This window comes from Sarcophilus harrisii, chromosome 4 (assembly GCF_902635505.1).
Source record: "Sarcophilus harrisii chromosome 4, mSarHar1.11, whole genome shotgun sequence".
Classification (NCBI taxonomy): domain Eukaryota; kingdom Metazoa; phylum Chordata; class Mammalia; order Dasyuromorphia; family Dasyuridae; genus Sarcophilus; species Sarcophilus harrisii.
In genome coordinates, this window is record NC_045429.1 from 457,782,877 (window position 1) to 457,799,418 (window position 16,542).

Here is a 16,542-nt window from a genome sequence, read left to right on the forward strand (position 1 = left end):
CCTACGTCTTTCCGCCATTGACCCCTCATCTTGGAGCTCCCTCTGAAACTCAGGGATGGGGGCAGGAAAGGGGCTGACAACCCAAATGACTGCGCCAAGTGCACGTGGAAGTTCCAACGGTGCCAAGATCCAGGGATGAAGCGTGAAATGGAACTCAAGTCAATCCCCCAGCATTAATTAAGCCTCACAGGGTGTTAGTCACTGTGCAGGATCCCAGGGATAAGGGGAAAGCTATATATATATATATATATATATATATGTGTGTGTGTGTGTGTGTGTATGTATACATGGACATCCATATATATGTGTGTATTATGGACGTATGTGTTTGTGCTGAGGGCACTTGAGGAAAGAATGACTGGGTATGGGAGGCCAAATCATGATGCAGCGAAAAGAGCCACGGGTTCAAATCCCAGTCACGCCTGGGTAACTGGGAGACCTCAATTTTCTCCTTTGTAAAAAGAGGAATAGGAGCGGGAGTGGATCAAATACCCTCAGGAACCCTAGTTTCTAACGGGGAGACAGCATATTCATAAGCAGGTACATGCAAGATACATAGAGATTATATGAGCAGTGAAGATGGGGGAGGAAGGGGAGATCTCGTAGCTGGCAGGGCCTGGAATGAGGAGCTTGAGCTGAGTCAGTGAAGATTGCAGAAGGTGACTCATGCTGGCCTCTGACTCTAGCCCTGAGTGATTCTGGCCCAGGTCCTCCCATGATTCCTTCAGCAGCAGTTCACCCAGTGTGCTGGGTGGGGTAGGGAGGAGGCCTCTAGCTCTTCTGACATTGAATGGTGGGCTGTCTATCACTTGAGCACACTGAACATGCTGAACCTTCCCCCCTCCCCCTCACTATTCTATTGGCTTTTGGGTGATATATAATTCTTGGGTTCCAAGATTGATGGGCACAGAACATCTCCAGAAGATGACTGATGTCAGAAAAGTGGGGGTTATTTTAGAAAGATACTTGGAGGGGGCAGCTAGGGGGCACAGTGGATAGAGCAGCACCAGCTTTGAAGTCAGGAGGATCTGAGTTCAAATGTGATCTCAGACACTTAACACTGCCTGGCTGTGTGACCCTGGGCAAGTCACTTAACCCCAATTGCCTCAGCAAAACAAAACAAAACAACCCCCCCCCCCCCCCCAAAAAAAAAAAAACCTGGGGTCATTAAAATCACTGGTCAACTTCCCAAAGACCATCCAGGTCACTCTCCTCCTCCTTCTGAATTCTCATTTTGAAAACTGCTGAAGGCTGAATCAAAGGAGACTTGCCCCCTTCTATCCCACGGGACACCCCTGAAACCCAGGCCACATTTTTATTCCTGTGTGCCTAGCATAGGAAACATCTGTTGATTGACCGGCTAATTGACTTCTAAGCTTCAAAGATGGGTGGTTTAATGTAGTGGAGAGAGCGTTGGACTTAATATTGGGAAGTCCTGGGTTTGAATCCAGTCTGAAATGCTAGGTGACCCTGGGTAAGTTAGTTCACCTCTCTGAGACTTAGTTTTCTCTTCTATAAAATGGGGATATTGGTCAGTTCCCCATATGAGGTTCTATGGGGTTCTCTCTCAGGTTTACAATGAGGATCAAATGTGATAAAAACAAACTTTAAAATGTTGCATGAAAAGCCAATCATTTGTAGCCTGGTGCAGCTGGCACTGGAGGACAAATTGCCGGTGTAGAAAAGAAGGTGGGAGAAGAATGAGAGTAAATGGCGGACAGCACCAAGGTCCTCGGGTGTGCTTTTAGTGTTAGCAGACACTGAGGAAGGCTGCCAGTCTGGGACTAGAACCCTAGGCTACAGCCTGAATTTAGTCATTCAAGAAACAAGCACCTACTGTGGGCCCTTAAGAAATTGACAATTTAGGGAGGGAGATAAGATAGCTTGGGAAAGCTCACTGGCCCTCTCCCTGTGGGACTAAGGAAGGCCGAGAGTCTCCCAGCAGGAGGAGGACTGGGGGTCCTGTGGAGAGGTTTGGGGGAAGAGGATGGCTCCCCATGCTATGAAAGGATCCCGGGTTCTCAAGTTTCCTAATGACACGAGAGGATGTGGTCCACCTCTAACCCCCACCAGGGGTCAGGCTGGACAGGGGAAGAGCAGAGTTTTCTCCCTAGTAGACAAGGAGCACAGATCAGGGAATCAATTCAATTCAGTTCAATTCATGGGGATCCTAGGTTTAGAGCAGAAAAAGATCTCAGAGAGGATCTAATTGTTGAAATCAGTTCAAGCCCTTCATTATAGAGACGAGGGACCTGCAAGGTCACACCAGCATTAATTGGACAAAACCCTCAAAAGGTAGAATCACTTCCAATGGGAGTAAGGACCTGGAGGACTTTTATCCTGAATTCTACATTGTCTTTGACCTTTCCTCAGCATCCAGGCCCTTTGTTATAAAGAAAAGACCTAAAGATCATCTAGTCTCTCAGGTCACAGAGCGTCTGTGATCACAAGCTTTGTGTAAGCAACGTGACAAGTATTGAGTTGGGGGCCTTTACTGTTGGGGAAGATTCTTTCTTTTTCTCTCCTTCTTCCTCCCTCCCTCCTTCCCTTCTTCCTTCCCTCCCTTTCTCCCTCCCATCTCTTTCTCCCTTCTCTTCCTCCCTTCTTCCCTCCCTTCCTCTGTTCCTTCCTTCCTTTCTTCCTTCCTTCCTTCCTTCCTTCCTTCCTTCCTTCCTTCCTTCCTTCCTTCCTTCCTTCCTTCCTTCCTTCTTTCCTCTCTCCCTTCCTTCTTTCCTCCTTCTCTCTCTCTGTCTCTCTCTCTCTCTTCTTCCTTTCCTCCCCTCTTTCTCTTTCATTTTAAAAAAGCATTACTGCTGTCTCTGGTTTGTATATAATAGTCATTTCTGGAAAACAAACAACAACAAAACCCAAACTCTCCCACTTCTCCCTCCTCTTTCCCCTGGAACAGAATCCTTCTTTGGAACAAAGCCGTTAATCCAAAATAACCTACACAGACTATGCAGTGTCTGACAACGTCTCCATTGTTTATCCCCCACCTTTCTGCTGGGAAGAAGGAAGTGGATTTCATTATCTGTCTTTCAAGATCATTGTTAGTTTTTCAATTACTCATATTTTATTTTCTTTCCCGTCTGTGGAGACGTGGGGGACTGTGGGTGTAGAATTGCTTATGTACTTTCAGACATAACTAATATGTTGATCGATCTTGTTGAAGTGTTGTTTTTTTCCCCTCCTTTTAAAAAACTTTATTATAGTATAATAATAGTCTGGAGGGATGACTAGAAAGTTGGTCAGAAGACTTAAGATCAAGTACTGCCTCTGCCAATACAGATCATGTACTGGTTGTGTGACTTTGAGCAAGTAATTTCTTTTTCCAAGACTCCAGGTAGCTCCCTGATGCCATAAATCTCAGAGAAGAAGCTGACCTACATTGATAGAGGGAGTTCTTATATTAAATGAAATTTCCCTAGCTTCTCTATTATTCCCTTTGTTCATTTGCAATTCTTTTGAGAACCGTGTGCTCATATAAGGAGGGGACAGTTGGGAAAAGAGACACACAGTTGTTTCTCAAGTATCTGGGCTGAGTGGTAAGGTCCAAAGTACTTTAGCATTTTCATTACAATATAGTAATGGAAGAACTTTAGCATATAGTCGGGAGGGAAAGCTGTTTGATTCATTTTTGTATGCTCCTCAGTACAAGAACCAAACTGTATTAGATAGGTCCTATGCTAGATGCTAATGGTTAAAAGATGGTCAAGAATTGTCCCCATTTTTCTCCCCTAACTCCCTAGTATGAAAGCTCTTGGAGAGCAGTTCTCTTCTCTTTGACTTTGCATCTTTAGAACTTGGCATACAGTAGGTGCTTAATTGTTGTTGAATTGATTTGCATTGACTATGATTTATAATAGAGCAGGATAAGCCTAGAAATTGAGGAGTTCCCCATTGGAGTTCCTGGTCCATTGTGTTAGGTGTAATATGATGGGCTTCCGGTGAAAGAACTTGGGCCTTGAAGAAAAGATAGTCTTTCCACAAATAGATAGGGGGGTGAATGGCTGGTGATGTAGACATTTGGTGATCTGATATCTTCAAGAACCAGCCCTCTGATAAGGAAAGATGGTCACACTTTCCATACCTCCTCTGATAGGCAGGGCACTGATGGCTACTTCCTCTTTCTTTGAACGTTCTTCTCTTGGCTCTCTTGACTCCATTTATATCCTAGCTGGCCTTTTCCCACTCCAGAGGGAGAAAGGCTTTTCTTCTTCCAATCTAGCAAGCTAAGAGTGCCCAAAGATCTACCCTTGGACCTTTGTACCTCTCTCTTGTTCTCAGAGAAACTGTCTACTTGCATGATCTCAGTATTCCCCTATTGTCAGGTCCCAATTAGTGCAAACCAGGAACCTCCTGAAGTGAATTTGCAATATTCAAAGTTATAATTCTGTAAAACATGGCATTGGCTCTTGTCCAATGGAAAGAAGCAGTGAGAATTTGATTAATGTGACCACTTAAGAGTCTTTGTTATTGACATCAATGCAGCTGATGCCCCGACTAGCCTTGGGGTAAAACATGGATTTTTTTGGTCCCAGTAAATCTTTCCTTCTCAGAAATCCAAATAAAATATTAAAAATTCTCTAATCTCTATCTTGCCTCAGTTTCTCTGCCATTACAGTGGAAGAATTTTCTGGCATGTGTGCATCTATAAAGTTCATTTATAAAATATGTTTAAATTTCATTCATAGGATCCTACATCTAGAATTGGGAGGGAGTCAGAAGTCCATTTTACAAATGGGGAAACTGAGCTCATGGAGGAAAGTTACTTCATCAAGGCCACAGAGAAAGTCAGCATTAAAAGTGAAATTTGAATCCAAGTCCTTTGACTCCAGAGCAATGCTCTTTCTGTTGTCTTAATACGTGCATATTAAGCACCTACTGCGTACCAGAAACAGAAGATACAAAAGAAAAAAAATTAGTTCCTGTCTTTAGGAGTTCCATTCTCTTGGGCTAAGATACCCTATGCAAACAGAAAACTAAAGACAAAATTGCTTACTCTAATCGTTCTTCTTCTTTCTTTCGAAGATCGAAGTCACGCTGAACCACCTCCCAAATATGCTTGGCCTCTTCATCTGTCAGCTTGGAGAGATCCAGTTTTCTGCCCATTATTGCTGGTGGGTCAGGATGGCACCCTAAATGTCACAGAGAACGTAATCAGCTGAGGAGAAGCCATACCATCCAATTTGCAATTTAATTGTTCTCAGCAAGCACTTAAGTCATAGGACCCTATATCACAGGTACCATCTATGACCTTGGAACTTGTGGTCTACTAAAACCCCAGATCTCTTTCAGACAAGTCACTAATTAGTTGCCTCCTAAACTTCAAGCATCTGTGACTTTGTGCGGGCACTCAATTACTCAGTGAAGTTTGTAGCCCCTTTCCACCTCAGTAGAGAAATTTTAATAGTTGTTATTCCCAATAAAATAAAGATGAAACATGTCACTTACCACCTGATAGAGAGGTGACGAACTTAAAATGAAGAAAGAGACCTACATTTATGGACATGACTAATGAGAATTCCCTTCCTCCATAGGACTATGTAAATATGAGTTGATGAATTTATTTTTCATTTAAAAAAATTCTTGTTGTAGATAAGGATTGTGGGAGGAAAAAGATTTATTAAAAAAGCAGTTAATTAGGAAGAAGAGAGAAATGTTATGACTGAAAATTTGCATATTCATAAGGACGAGCATCTCCAAGCTTAGCTGGTATGGTCTTTGGACAAGAGAACTACAGTCTGATCAAAATAGAGTGCAAAAAATAGTGCACACTCATGGACACACACGTGCACACACACACAGGCATATGGTCATAGGTTCTTAGCTTCAGAGTTAGGAGTGAATTTTGAGACTATCTCGTCCAACTTTCTATTATCAGTTGTGAATATGAAGCACTTAAACTATACCAGCTTAAGTCCTTAAGCTCTGTCCTTGGTGCTGAGGACACAGTTATCAAACAGTTCCTGCCCTCTGGGAGCTTGCATTTGAATGGAGGAGGTAACATGTTGATAGAAAAATATATATAAGAAAATAAATACCTAGTAAATAGATAATTTTTTGGGGGGGTAGCAGCTAGGAGGGGGGCCTCTTGTTGGAAGCAGTGCTGGAGCTGAATCCTGAAAGAAGTGGAGGATTCTCCTCCTCTTACTACCCATTGCCTCCTCCACTACCAGGCATTTCTAAAACATTTTAAGATCCACAAATTGCTTTATATGTAAGATCTTATCTGAGGCAGTTAGACACTCTGGGTGTCTATTCTCATTTGCAGATGAAAGAACTGAGTCACAGGGGGAGCAGCCATTTGTATAGGGTCATATAGGTAGTAAATTGTGGAGCTGGGATTCAAACCCAGCTCTCAGTCTAGAACTCTTCTCTTCTACCAGAATCTAAAAGTTTTTAGTGAAGAGTAGATGAGAAATCCAAAGCCTTAATGCAAGCTTGAGGACATGGCAATATGTGAAGAGTTTAAAAAAACTCTTTCTTCAGGGTTCACTGAGGCTTTCAAGTCTACCAGGCAAGTTGAACGCCCAAAGGCTGCATCTGCGATTGCAAAAAGGCATCACACAGACTTGATTCTTATGAAAGGAAATATCTGCCTCAAGAAGGGTCATGTGCTTTCTCTGCTGGGTTTGGAGTGACGATGACGGGAAGGGGGAAGTGGGAGGTTGGACTCCATCAGATATAGCTGATTCTAATGGGCTCAGCTGCTGTCATGGGGTTTAAGGTCACACTCCTGCAGAGTCTGATGGAATAAATGATGAATGATTTCTAAAGCCAATTGGCTAACAGAGAAGTCTAGCAGACCTTGACACTGAGGACCAAAGGCCTTCGTGAATGCAGTCCACAGCTGGCCGCCATTTTGTATCAAAGTGACCTGTAGTTTCTAGTCTGTGAACATTTTGGATCTGCCAGTAAAATATAAGATATTGGGGGGGGGTTAGAATAAATCTTTTCATCCCCAGTTCCTGGCACATCATAGAAACTTAATAAATGCTTAGGGCTCTGAAGTCAGGAAGACTCCACTTCCAAAGTTCAAATCCATCTTTAGACATTTATTAGCCATGTGACCCTAGCTAAATCATTTAGTCTCATGTATAAAATGAACCGTAAAAAGAAATGGCAAACTACTCCGGCGTTTCTGCCAAGAAAACTCCGAATGGGGTCAAAGAGAACTGAACAAAACTGAAATTGCTAAGCAATAACAACTAAACACTCGCTGATTGATTGACAGAGTAGCTCACGACTCTTTCTAAAGGGGGTTGATCAAGGTTTTCCCTGGAGAATCAGGGGAGGCACGAGAGCACTTTTGGGCCATTTTAAAATCTGTCAAGCAACAGAAGGATGGTCCTCATTTTGCTTGGCCCCATAGGGGAAAACCCAGAACAAGAGACTGAGGGGCAAAGAGGGAAGTTGGACCTTTACAGAAGGAAAAGCTTGCCAAGGAGAGCTGATCCAAAAAGGAATGGGAGGGGAGGGGAAGGAAGAAATAGGAGGAAAGGAGGACGGAGAAGGAAAGGGGAAGGGGAGGGGAGGAAGGGGGGAAGAGGAGAAGGAGGGAAAGGGAGTTCCTCTTTTTTGGAGATCTCTAGGCAGAGAATGGACTAAAATTCCTGGTCAGAGGTGGGGATTCCTATTCAGGGCCAGGTGACTTCTTCCCCAGCCCCGAGATGTGGATTTTCACAACCCTTACATAGACTTACTGGGAGTTTTCCGAGTGGAATCCAGCTTGGGCAATAGGTGAGAGCACTGAGGGCTTTCAGGGCCCTTTCCCAGGCCCTTTGAGCAGGTGGTCCACTGTGCTCACTCTCCTAGGCTAACACTGAGAAGCCTCAGAAATGGGGAAGTGATTTCCCCTCCTTGGAGCACCCTTTTTTTCCATTCTGGATTCCAAGGCTTTTTTCTCCCTCAGACCAACCCACTGACCAAAAATATTCACCATGAAAATGTTAATCAAACAACTTCTTTCCCAGATCCTGGGCTTTTAGATTCAGAGTTGGCAGAGTCCTCCGAGACCGTCTAATCTAACCTCCTTGATTTACAAATGAGGAAACTGAGACCCAGAAAGGTCAAAGGATTTGGCTAGGTCACATGAACTCCTATCTGTCGGCTTCCAGTGCAGTCCATCCTCCACTCTGGCATACTTCTTCCCTCAAATTTATTCTACCAGGAAGATGGGCAAAACTAGCTTTTGCCAGCTGGAAACTGCCCATCAGCCTCTTCATGGCCAGCATGAAAAGTCACCTTCAGCTGCCCAGAGCCTGCTTTCCTTTATAAACCTCTAGGAGCCTCGGGGTCACGGCAGAGCTCCAGTTCACAGGCTACCCTGTCCGACCGCCCTGAGCACCCAACGCCAGCTTCACAAACAACACTGTTCTGTGAGCGGTGTAAGGGCGGGGAGGAGAGTTGGTATGCCACAGGCTTCCCACTTCTCATGGAAGGTTCAATTCGGTTCTTGGGTGGAAAAAATCCTTCCAGATGCCCCCTAGAGCAAAATGAATGGCTGGGTTTCAATGGAACAAAATGCCCTCTTCCTCATGAAAAACAGGGGTGGTTTTCTTTAATTTTTATTTTTCCCATCTCTCCCTCTCTTCTGAAGTATTTAAGCCCACAGTGAGGGCATTCATTAACATCAAAGCCACACAGTATATCCTAACAACCAACCCCGACCATGACCATCAGCTGACTTAGCTGTTTTCTCACTCTATCTTGGAAAGGCCAAACCCCAAACCTCATATGAGAAAAAATGTGGCTCCTAAGAGTAGCACAATCAAAGCCAATTATGGAAACCCCTCACTTACTCATGTCCCCCCCCAATCAATCAATTGACAAGTAGTTATTTATTGAGTTCCTCCAAAGTTCTAAGCCAACGAAGGGCAAAAAGACAGGGCTCCAGTCAAGTGCCCAGAATGTAGCTGAGATCTAAAGAGTAAACAAGAATAGGCTCCGGAACCTAAATCATCATCATAGAATTTGTGCCTTAAAGTTCGTGCTCTAGAAGTTCTTTGGAGAATCTCCTGAGCTTCTCTCTCAGATCCTACTTACTCTTAGTCTAGACAAAATTCTAACCAATCTGCTTCCAAGCTTTGAAATTCACTTTCTAATAGATCTCTTATATATATATACATATAGATCTAGTAGATCTCTTATATAATCCCTTCCTTGCCCACAGCAAATTAGGGATACTGCTGAGCTGCTAGAGACAGTGAAGAAGAGATAAAAACTGAATCAAAAAGGAGATCCCAAACTCACAAAGTCAAGTCCCTTCCAATGAAAGAAGTTTCTCTCACAATAGACTGCTTGGCCTGAGTTCCAATTCTGCCTCAGCTTTTTATTGTGTGACTCTGGACAAGCCATTCTCTGGGACACTGTGTCCTCATCCACAAATGAAAGGATTAATGTTACGGTCTTGGAGATGCTCAGATCTCTGAATCTTTCAATCCCTTTTTCTCTTTTTCTCCTTCTGCATCTTTACTCCTTCCCTCCACTGCCTCCTGACCCCATGGAGTTCAGGCATTAGGAAAGAAAAACATTTCCCCTTTTCTTCTCTCATTATCTTCTCTCTCACTGTCAGTCCAAGAGGAGATCCAGCTACATTTGCCTCCCACTCTACTCTCCTTCCTCAGCCCTTTGCTACCTGACTTCTGAGCCCATCCCTATTCTGAAGTTGCTTTCTCATAGGCTGCTTGGGGCTCCTTGGTGGGTAGGGGGTGGGGTGGAGGAAGGCAGGGGTGGGGTTGACAACTCACTGGGGGTCTGCAGCGGGGCAGGGAGCCTAAATCCAAAAGGCAGAGTGAAGGGGCTGTGAAAGCCGAAAGTAGGAAGCGTGCATGAGGCGAGGAAGTGGACAGCAGGAAGGGGAAAGGAGATGACCAACCATCTGAAGGGCTTTGAGAGGAGTCTCCTGTACCCAGCTCCAACCAGCTTTCCAGAGTTAAATTTTCAGTGTGAAGTCATAACTCTGAAATTGGCAAATGGTACAAATCAGGGCTTGTTCTATCAGTTTTTGGCTTGTCTAGACTTAAGAAAGTGATGGAGAAAATATTAATAGTGCAGATTAAACTTAAAAGTGGACATGTAGTATTTTTCTGGGGTGGGGAGGGAAAAGCTGATTGTTAAACATTTATCGGTATATCTCTTGTTGCTCCAAAGCCCCAACCCAAATTCCCATAGCCTGACAATCAATGCCCTCCAGCATTTGACTCGAAGGTACTTTTCCCAGCCCTATCTCACGTTCTAGCAAATCTGACCTGCTCCTCTCCCAGACCCACTAGCTCTTTCCCTTCTGTGCCTTCCTCCTTCAGCATCCTGCTTCTCCCTCAAGAGCCTGTACAACTTATGGAAGGAGAGCTGCATTTGGACTTCGGGGACCTGGACTTACTTTCTGGTTCTACTACTTACTGTTTGACTGAGAGGTGACGTCACCTCCCTGATGTCATGAAGGACAAACAACAATAAGAAACAGATGGGACATTGCACCACGTGTGCATCCATCTGAGGCAGAAGATCTGCCAAGAAAGGCTTATTCACTGCCTATTCCTCTAGGTAGAATTTTGCTCTAGGTGTGGGATGGACCTGGAGACAGAAGTTCTGAGTTCAAGTGTGACCTCAACACTTAGAACAAATGGAGATAATAGCTCCTCTCTCCACGGTTGTTGTGAAGATCAAATGAGATAATGTTTGTAAAGTAGTGTGTGAATCTTAAAGAAGTAAATACTCTCATCATCCTCACCATTATTATTATAAAAATGGAGAGAACTTGGTCTCTGCCCTTAGAGAGCTTACAGTCTTGTCGGGGGGGGGGGGCAAGAAACAAAATGAGATTTCTGTAATATGCCATCTCACATGACAAATGATCACCTCTCACCTGGACCATTGCAATAGCCTGCTTGTTGGGCTGCCTGTCCCATGGCTCTCCCCACTCCAGTCCATCTTTCCCTTAATCTTCTTAAAGCCTAGTCTGACCAGATCATTCCCTGCCCAACTCAGGAAACCGAGTAAACACCTTCAGGATCAAATATAACAATTTTTTGTTTGGCATTTAAAGCCCTTTCCCATCTGTCCCACCTTTCCAGTCTTCTTATCATTTATTCCCTTCCACTAAATCTGTTCTTTGCACATGTCAATCCATCCCTGAGCTCCATGTTCTCATTGGTTTTCTCCCATACCTAGATTGCTCTTCCTCCTTCCTCCCATCTTTTTCAAAGCTAAAATTCATTCTAGACTCAACTTAAATTCCACCTTCTTCATGAAATCTTCATGAAGTCCAGACTTCTAGTGACTCCCCTTATCCATCACCTTGCACCTAATTTACATTTATTTGAAATACGTTGAATTGTAAATAAGCCCCTTGGGGGCAGATATTGTTTCATTTATTTCAGTATCCCCATTATCCTTGCATGCAATAGGTGCTTAATAAATGCTTGTGGTAAGGTTTGCATGTGTAAATATTGAAAATTATCTTTGCATATATTTTAAAAATAAAAAGTTCTTGTTAAAAATATTATGGCTCTTTTTGGACTACTTGCCATCTGGGGAGGACATGGGGGAAAGGAGAGAAAACTGGAACATAAGGTTTTGCAAGGGCTAATGTTGAAGAATTGCCCGTACATATGTTTTGAAAAATAAAAAGCTTTAATAAAAAAGATTTAAAGAAAAAATAAAAATATTATGATTACTTTTGTTGGATATGACATTTTTGGCCACAGACCTAGTTACTTTGATTGTCAATATATAATATCCCAGGACCTGTGGTCTTTTATTGTGGAAGATGATCAATCCTGTACAATTCTGATTCTAGTTCCAGCATATTTGGATTTGTTGTTGTTTGTTTCTTGTAGAATTTTCTCTTTAAACTAGGTTTTGAAATTTAACAACAAAATTCCCAGTATTTTTAAAAAAATAACTGCTTGCTTTTTGAGAGTATGTTAGAGAGTTCGGCAATAAAGTATATTTCCTCTCCTTCAACCCCAGGATTTGGTGTCCTGTTACTGCACGTATTTTGAATGCAACCTCGGTTCCCAGGAACTGTGCAAACAGCTGGAGCAATCCAGTTGTCCACAGATAGGACAAAGAGTCTCTGTCTCGGAGCCCAGGTGGGTGTCTCTGGCTCATATATCCTGTGAGTGGAGTCAAGTGCTTCCCTTCTCCTTTCCTGTTGGGCATGAGAGTTCTCTGGAATCCCTGAGCTCAGAGATCCAACCTGCTTCTCCTGCAAACATCCCGGATGAGTGCTTATCCACTGAGTCCCAGAATCCCTGATTCTGAGGCTAGGAAGGGACCTCTGACCCAATCCTGAACAGGAAGCCCTCTGTAACATGTCCAAGAAGTGGGCCTCCATCCTCTGCCTGGAGACTCCACTGAAGAGGCTCCGGCTACATCCCAAAGAGGACTGATCTGTAACAGCTCTAACTGTTGGCAGGACTTCCTTGCCACCCGTTTAAATCAGCCCCTTTTTGCAAATGTAGCAACTGGCTACCAGCTCTTCCTGGTTCTGTTTTCTGGGGCCAAGCAGAGCAAAGCTAATCCTTCCTCCTCCCTACCAAGTCATCTCTGAGCTTTCTTTCCCATTTAGCATCCTCGGTTCCTTCCACTGATTCTCATGACACAGACTCCAGGACCTTCCATCCGGTTGCCTCCTCCAGTGGATCCGTGCCCTTCCTGAACTGAGGCTTCCCGAATTGAACATGGCACCTTAGGTTTTAATGAAAGTGGAGTACAATACAGCAAAATAATGTTTTGGTCATGTATACTTATTGTGTATCTAAGTTATATTTTAATATATTTAACATCTACTGGTCATCCTGCCATTTAGGGGAGGGGGTGGGGGGGGGATAAGAGGTGAAAAATTGGAACAAGAGGTTTGGCAATTGTTAATGCTGTAAAGTTACCCATGTATATATCCTGTAAATTAAAGGCTATTAAATAAAAAAAAAAAAAAAAAAAGAAAGTGGAGTACAATAGCCATGTTATACAGTTGTTAAAGTTCTTTAAATACATTCTATCATTTGAGTCTTGCAACGTCCCTGAAAGGTGGGATGTTTGTATGCTATTATCTCCATTTGACTGATAGGGAAACTGAGGCTCAGAGAAGGGAGTGAGGGAAGCATTTTGTGCCGTTTGTACGATACATGAGGTAGTGACTCCGTGGGCCAAAGGGTCATTCCCCTCTGAGGCAGCAGACATGTCTTCCTGAGTCCAAGTCCAGCTCTCTATTCCCTAGGTTTCTCTTGCTTCCAGGAGGACGACAATCCTCTCCTTACTAAGTCCTGATTATTCCATCTTTCTTGAGATTGTTAAAAAAAAAATTTCTAGAAATTATCTCTTGGTCATGAGATTCCTGGGCAAAGTAATCTTTCTTCCTCATTCTTCTGCTTGAATTTAATCATGCTTTCGCTCCCCGAGATTGGCAGTCATCTCTGTTTGTTCAAAGAGCAGCTAGGGGTGGGGCAGAGCCCAGGGCCACCCAGCAGAGGGGCCTGGAACTCTTTGCTAAATACTAAGGAGCCAAATACAGATTACTGGCTTTCCTTAACTGTCTTAAAATAGTCTTTTTCTCCTTTAAAAAACAATTTAAATTGCTGGTAAATTTTGAATGGAGTTTAAGGAAAAAATACAATTTTTTTTCTTGAAATTTTGATTTAAAATCAAACTCTGTCTACTTCTTGTCTTGCCTTGATTGCAAGAGAAATTTTGATCTGACGGTAGGACATGGGTTCTTGGCCAGTAGAAATTGGGGAGCAAAGCTCTGCTGGGAAGTCCTTCCCTTCCCCCAACCCCATGCAGCCTCTGATTATAAATGGGGGGAGAGTTTCTCTGAGTCACTCTCTCTACACTGGTGGCGATAAGACGACCCAGGGTGTTAATCTTACAGTCATCCCCGGTTTGGGGAACAGTTTTTAGAAGGACGTTCTGGAGAGGGACCAGATAAGGACAAACAAGAGTTGAATTAAGTTCGTAGAGTTAAGTTTGAAAGGAACTCTGGGGTCTGATGTGCCCTTTTAGGGCTAGTGAGTGTCAAAGGCAGGGAGAGTGTTCTCTCCATGGTGCTACTGACGTGTCATGTGAGGAATGATGGAGGAAAAGGGGAGGTTTAGTTTGGAAAAGAGAAAAGACTCAGGGGGACAGAAGAGCTAAAGACTCGGAGGCTTTCCCGAGACCCTCTGTGACCGGGTCTTAAGTAGCCCATTCACTGATTGGTTTTTTCCATAGTTGGAAATCACATTTCCAGTGGGTCATAGGATGAGAGATTCAGACCCAGAAGGTGGCTCTGAATCCTTCGTTTATTTAGGTTCTTATTTTTACAGGTATAAAAATGAAAGTTTAGACAGCTTGACAAGGTCACACAGGTAACGAGTGATTGGCAGATCCGGGATTCAAATCCAGGACCCCTGCCTGAATCCTGCATCATCTTCGGGAGGATGAAAGGGATCTGGGAATGGAGAGAGGAGAAGCAGCAGAGGTTTTATCCCTTGAATTAAAAAATAATTGTGCGAGCTACAAGAGAGGACATGGCCCAGTAGAAAGAGGGCTGGGTTTGGAACAGAGCTTGTGATTGTTCAGTCACTGCAGTCGTGTCCAACTGGTTATGAGCCTACTTGGGAGTTTTCTTGGCAGAGTGACTGGACTGGTTTGCTATTTCCCTTTTTGGCTCATTTTACAGATGAATAAACTGAGGTGGTGTGTGTGTGTGTGTGTGTGTGTGTGTGTGTGTGTGTGTATGTGGCTATGTGTGATGTGCGAGTGTATCTTATACAAGGAGCACAGACCGGATGCTCCTTGGGGGCAGGAACTCTCCTATGATCACCCTTGCATGCCCAGGGCTTTACCCAAACTAGGAGTTTAATCTAAGTTTAAATCCTCTTCCATTCATGACATCCCATATCTCCAGGCTTCTCTTGCCTCACTTGGCCATTCTAGCCTTTAGTTTTCTTCTACAGCTCAGCTCATGGGAGCTGCAGGAGGAATGGGGGTGGCCTGGGATCATGGCCCACCGAGGGATCAAGTGCTACAAGATCTCCGATTTTGGGTGGAAAGGCTTCCAAGGCCTCATGCTATCTGCTTACTTTACACCAGAGGAAACTGAGTCCTGCTGGCTTGGGGACACTCTCCGCTCTCCCTTAGGGTTCAGCTGAGAACCTCTGAAGCATCTCTCCAGATCCAGCCCTTTGTGCAATGGCCCATGACCCCAAGCCACCCTCCATCCCTCCTGCATCTCCCATGAGCTGCATTATAGAAGGGAGCGGATCTAGCAGAGCGGCAGAGGTTCGGTGCCAAAGGGCCCGGGCTCAAGGGCATACGTTGATGGCAGGAGGAAAGGGCTTTTGGCCTTCCCCACATGTGTGGCTGCCCCCAAATGGGGGCCTGGCTCTCGATTGATCGATAAGCATTTATGAGGAGCTGGGCAGACAAAGGAGCAGTTTCAGACAAAACTGAAGTGGAGCTTACATTCTACTGGGTGAAGGAGCCTCCGTAAAGTAGACCAAATGTTAGTGCTCACGGCTCGATGTTGAGTCACGAACACTTGGGCTCCGATCCTGCCCGTGACATGGATGGGCTTTGGATCCTGGGCTGGGGTCACTTCACCTTAGGGTTCCAGGCTGTTCTAAGAAATCACTGGGGGACGGGGGCCCATCTTCCTTATCATTCCCAGCAACACTTGTTCCCAGGTTACTGCTAATGGTGGAGGGAGGCTCCTGGATGGGGCAACAATCCCAAGACCACTAATCCAGAGCAGCCCTCGGAGCCCTTTCCTGCACTAGGGAGTCCTGTAGGGAGGGATATGATGACATCAGAGAAGAGGCCTGACCATTCATTAAGAATCAGGGCTTCCATCTGCCCGGCTGATGAAATCTTCCCCATTAGAATGAGAGCTCCTTAAGGTCAGGGGTTAATTAATTTTTAAAATTTGTAACCCCCCAATATATAAGTGCCTGGCACACAGTAGGGTAGATCCCCTGGTAGCTAGGTAGTGTGATGAATGAGTGCAGAAGCTAGAGTCAGGAAGAACTGAGTTCAAATTCAGCTTCAGACACTTCCAAATTGTGTGACCCTGGGCAAGTCACTTAACCCTGTTTGCCTCAGTTTCCTCATCTGCAAAATGAGCTATACTCCAGTATTTTTGCAAAGAAAACTTCAAACGGGGCCAGGAAAGTCGGTCACAACTGAAATGACTGAACAGTAATAAGTAGGTGCTTAATAAAATGTTTGCGAAAGAATGAATTTCTGGCAAGTAATTACAATTCTCTGAACCCCAGTTTCCTTATTTATAAACTAAAGGCAATAGAAAACTGCCTGACTTATTTCTCAAGGCTGATTCTTGGAGAGTCATCTGTCAAATCCTGAGCCTTCCTTGTTATAAACTGGCATCAGGCTGAGGGTTGCTGGGTAATATGACATGGGCTTTAAATGGCAAAGAGAAGCCAGAACCTTTCTTGTTGCTGGGCTGCTTGGCAGAATGGGCCCTCGCTCTGGCAGGACCTAGCTCTGTGACCCTGGATAAAGCACTTTGCTGCCCCAGGCCTTAGTTTCCCCTATAAA

General features: G+C 44.2%; 1 protein-coding gene across 3 annotated transcripts in view; it reads right to left on the bottom strand.

Moving 5' to 3' along the window:
* The window catches only part of MLPH (melanophilin), a 54,563-nt gene that overhangs the window by 35,816 nt on the left and 2,205 nt on the right, over positions 1-16,542 (bottom strand). For all 3 annotated transcript variants that reach the window (XR_004234111.1, XM_031968241.1, XM_031968240.1), the window contains exon 2: positions 5,003-5,138. Coding sequence is in view for 2 of the 3 variants with exons in the window: in XM_031968241.1 (XP_031824101.1) it covers positions 5,003-5,112 (110 nt within the window). In the remaining variant the exon portion in view is untranslated. The remainder of the gene's footprint in view (positions 1-5,002; positions 5,139-16,542) is intronic.